This window comes from Momordica charantia, assembly GCF_013281855.1.
Source record: "Momordica charantia cultivar OHB3-1 chromosome 5 unlocalized genomic scaffold, Mcharantia_2.0 BLBB01000005.1, whole genome shotgun sequence".
NCBI classification, from domain to species: domain Eukaryota; kingdom Viridiplantae; phylum Streptophyta; class Magnoliopsida; order Cucurbitales; family Cucurbitaceae; genus Momordica; species Momordica charantia.
Window position 1 is genome coordinate 1 of NW_028275163.1, and position 4,190 is coordinate 4,190.

Genomic DNA, 4,190 nt, shown 5'->3' on the forward strand with positions numbered 1-4,190 from the left:
CCTAAAACCCTAACCCTAAACCCTAACTAGGAAAAGATAAATCCTTAGGAACTGAGGGTGACTTCATGCTGATTTATAAATTGTTCCATTGAACAATTAATTGAGAAGATAAATCTAATTTCTCCAGTCTTGCTCAACTCCTGGTGCATTTTATTTTTCCTATGGTTAGCACTGTGAGATCTCAAATTTTTGCTATCCTTGTTAGAGCAGTATATTGACTTCTTTAATAAATTATTGATGTCCCTAATCAAAGAAGGAAGATTGGACAAGAGAATATTTCCACCTGGGCAAGCGATGCAGCCAAGTGCCAAGGCTTAACAACATAAAGTAATAATTATAGATAGTTTATAAAAAAATAAAAAATAAAAAATTCCAGCATTTACCAGCGAATGGGCGTCCACAGAAGTATCAGCATGAAGAATGTCCATAACCTGCAGAGCAAAGTCCTGAAGTCCAGTATCCGGATGCAAATATCTGAGACAAATGGCCTACAAGACATTTCAAAATAGAAATAAATCAACTAAACATAAATTTATATATATCGGGCAAATTGCACAGACTACCTCTTAAGTAGGTAACCTATGGAAATGGTGGAGTTTAAATCAGAGTAGTGCAATGGAAGTGTGGTGGTTTTCTTAATTAGTCTTGGTGGTTGAAGTTAATTATCTTATTTAAGTAAGATTTTTAGGTAGTTTTAGTAACGGTCCTCGTTTGGGAAGTTGAAAATCCTGGAGCGTTACAGTTGGTATCAGAGCCTAGTAGCACGTTAGGACCTTGATAATCCATGCTCAAAATAACCATGGTTTCAAGAAAACGTTATTTTGAGGAAAAAAAAATAAAAGAGGAAAATTTATATAAAAAATTAAACTAACATACTTTAGTTTGCTTAATTCCCTTGGCTCATGATATCTTAATAATCATATAATCAAAATTAGAATCACAGGATCAACGATTGAACAAGAATATATCAACCTAAGCATAGCTAACCAAGTTAAGGCATATATTTCAAACAAAAAATTGTGGGTTTGAATCCCCACCCTACATGTTGTTAATACTCAAAAAAAGGAGGTTTGAACGAGGATAAAAACAACCCTGAGACATAATACGACATGACATTTATCACCATCTTCTCTTCACGTCCCATGAGATTATATCAAATGAATTAATATATTTTCTCCATCTTGTTTAGTTCCTATGAGTTTTTGGGTTTTCGTTCATTTGTTCAAAGGTACAAACTCCCTAAGGAGTGAACATAAAAGAAATAATTAAAGTAAAGGAACAAAAAAGTCATCAACCCAAAGAAACCTCATTAAAGGGGAGTTAAAAGTTATAGAACTTTTCATTGATTAAGTAAATGTCCGACAGCTCAAAATGGTGTATGCCAAACCCTAACAGACACGCTTTTTACTCTCTACCTGGCCCACTATCATGATCATCGCCCCCTTTCTTTTCAAAATTCACCCATAACCTTTCTTAGCAATAAATAAATACGAAGGAAGAAAAAAATCCTTCGTAGCATGTGGACGTGGTGAGTGTATTTCAAACTGATATGGCTAGTCAAACCATGCATGAATAAAAAATGTCCCAGTGGCATGTGGAGTTATTCCTAATTTTTCAAATTCAAAATCTATGGTAGTAACTTTTTGAATTGATAACGTGAGATTTATATTAATTCAGCATAAAGCTACATCATAAACTTTTAAATATTATCCTAAAATCAAGTATAAGTCAAGAAAATAATAATAATTGAGTGCTTTTCAAAAAAGATAGGCGAATGCTACTGGTGCTTAAAATAGTTAAGGGAAGTTCAGGCTTACTCTCTTGGGCGTCCATGTCAAGGCTGACCGCTGGGTCCCTTGAGCAGCAAGCCAGTCTTCTCCGCATTGACATCATCTTGTTATCTTCTCTGGAAACTTGGGCTATGCTATGGAAATACAATTCATCCAAATCAATTGAGGCTTGCAGCAGACAATGTGACAAACAGGTCGATCAGAATGAGCCCACTGCATAATTATCAATAAAGAATTAGTCATTACTGGTAGTGTTAGGGAAAAAAATCATGAAACGAGGTCACCGATTTGAAGTGAAAAACATGTCTATGCTTAGGATAGGTGGAAATTTTAATTACTCAAACTTGTTTTGAAATCCTGTATATTGTTTCAGCTATATATGTATGATTAGTATTTGATTTGCGTTTATGTATGATTAGTATTTGATTTGCGTTTAAAATAAGATCAGGGAAACGAAAAGGTCAACAGGACCAAAAAAGTAAAAGAAAGATAAAGGAAAAGGGGGACGGATTATATGAATTTTTTGGGTCCAGAGAAACTGGTGGAATAGGATAGGGTGATTCTTTCTTTTCTTTTTTTTAGAGAATAGGATAGGGTGATTCATAGTATGTAAATTAATAGGGTGATTCCATTAATTATAGAATGGGGTGATTCATGGTATGTACATAGGGTGATTCTTTCTTCTAAAAACAGGGTGATTCATGGTATGTATATAGTCCGTGACGAGCAAGCTGCATGTATGCGCTGCAGGTAGACCGGTAAAGAAGGATGGTGTAGACAAATTCGCTCTTCATATTCTAACTCACCTACACGGGCACCTTCCTGGTCTGATCCTCTCCTTACTTCAATTTTACTTACTAAACTCACCTACACGGACACCTTCCTGATCTGATCCTCTCCTTACTCCAATTTTACTTACTACTGGACCAGCATGCGCTAACATCTCCATATTCATTGCCAATTTCCGGATAACGTTTCCTTTTGGCTTTCGGGGATAAATATCACTTTTTATTACATTAATTTGTATGGTAAACAGTAATGACAGTTGACAAGTGGCCGCCAGCGCATACCACCTAATTTTCGAGTACACAGATTGATATTCAACAAAAATAAAAGTTATATCCATAAACTGAGTACTAAAACAACTATAGAGGAGTTTATTAAATATTAACAACGAAGACCAGCCCAACTAAATATCTACTTTGCAAGCAGGAGATCCAAGCAATGGAACTTGACCCACCAGGCCTCTTTTCACACCTACCAACACGTCACATCTCACATATACAGAATAATGTCCGGTCTTTACAAGCCCAGCTTTCCATCTTATTCTTCCCAACAAGGCTACTCTCAGCCCTATAACCCCAATTGTCTGATCCGTTACTAACCCATTTACCACCTCCAACGACGTTGGCACCGCCCCACCACCTAGCACAGGCGACATCGCCAGTGTGCTCCGCTTTTCGTGAAACAGCGGAGGTAGCATCACCTGCGACGTTATCTGTTGGTTCCTATACGATACGAAGGCAGTCAGTCTATCATAATAAATTGAAACTCGCCTGTTCGGGTTCCTTGTAATGATGGTGAACTGCATAGTTGTGGACAGCAACGGCGGAGATGACATGTTGAGGTCGTATATGGCGGCACTGACCACCGTAAATTGGGGGTCAGTGGGGCGGTAGACAAGCCAGAGGATGAGAGCCACGACACCGATCATGAGAAGGAAGATGGAGATGCATGCGCAAACGGATCGGTGAGTGCTTTTTGAGTAGTATTGGGAAGGATAGATTCTTTTTCTGTGCTTTGCTTCTTTCAACTCTTCCTGATGCTGATGCTGATCTTGCCCTTGCCCTTGAACTTCTTCTGCCATATTTGGACTGATCTGGCTGCCACAAAGAGCTAGGGAGTGAGAGGAGGGGCTATAAAGGAAAAGTGGGGTTTGGTTGTGTCGACCAGAAGGAGTATAAATATAAGGATCAGAAAACTTATATTAGGAATAAGGATCCATTCTTTTGTGGGTAAATGGAATATAAAGTAGAAAGGGCGAAAATGGAAAATTTTCAATTTTAATTGAGTTGAGATGTTAACCTACTTCCTAATAACTGTTAAATAATAATTATGGAAAAATGCTCAAAGGGAAAACTTTTGTTGCGGAGGAATAAATTAATTCTCAAATATTTTTGCATGAAAAATTGTAAGGTGGCTATGTTGTGTTGTTTACAGATGTTCTAAGTTTTGGAGCCTCTGAGTTGGGTTAGGTTGTTGCATTACACATTTACATTGGGAGGCTAGCTAGTGAGGCCCCACGTCTCCCCCAGCTGATGCTATGCACAACACACGTTTCCATCCTCGCTACATAACATACGTCATAAGTTGGAGATAATTCAAATTCCTGGTAAATGC

General features: G+C 37.6%; 1 protein-coding gene across 1 annotated transcript; it reads right to left on the minus strand.

Moving 5' to 3' along the window:
* Nucleotides 1–2,883: 2,883 nt before the first annotated feature.
* Nucleotides 2,884–3,849, minus strand: LOC111015429 (Late embryogenesis abundant (LEA) hydroxyproline-rich glycoprotein family). Its single transcript, XM_022290453.2, has one exon. It carries the CDS (start codon nt 3,655–3,657, stop codon nt 2,980–2,982), a length of 678 nt encoding a protein of 225 aa, XP_022146145.1. The 5' UTR covers nt 3,658–3,849; the 3' UTR covers nt 2,884–2,979.
* Between the last annotated feature and the right edge of the window lie 341 nt (nt 3,850–4,190).

Bases quoted from the DNA above. Each gene is read 5' to 3' on its own strand.
- LOC111015429 (XM_022290453.2), bottom strand. From the start codon at position 3,657: ATGGCAGAAGAAGTTCAAGGGCAAGGGCAAGATCAGCATCAGCATCAG.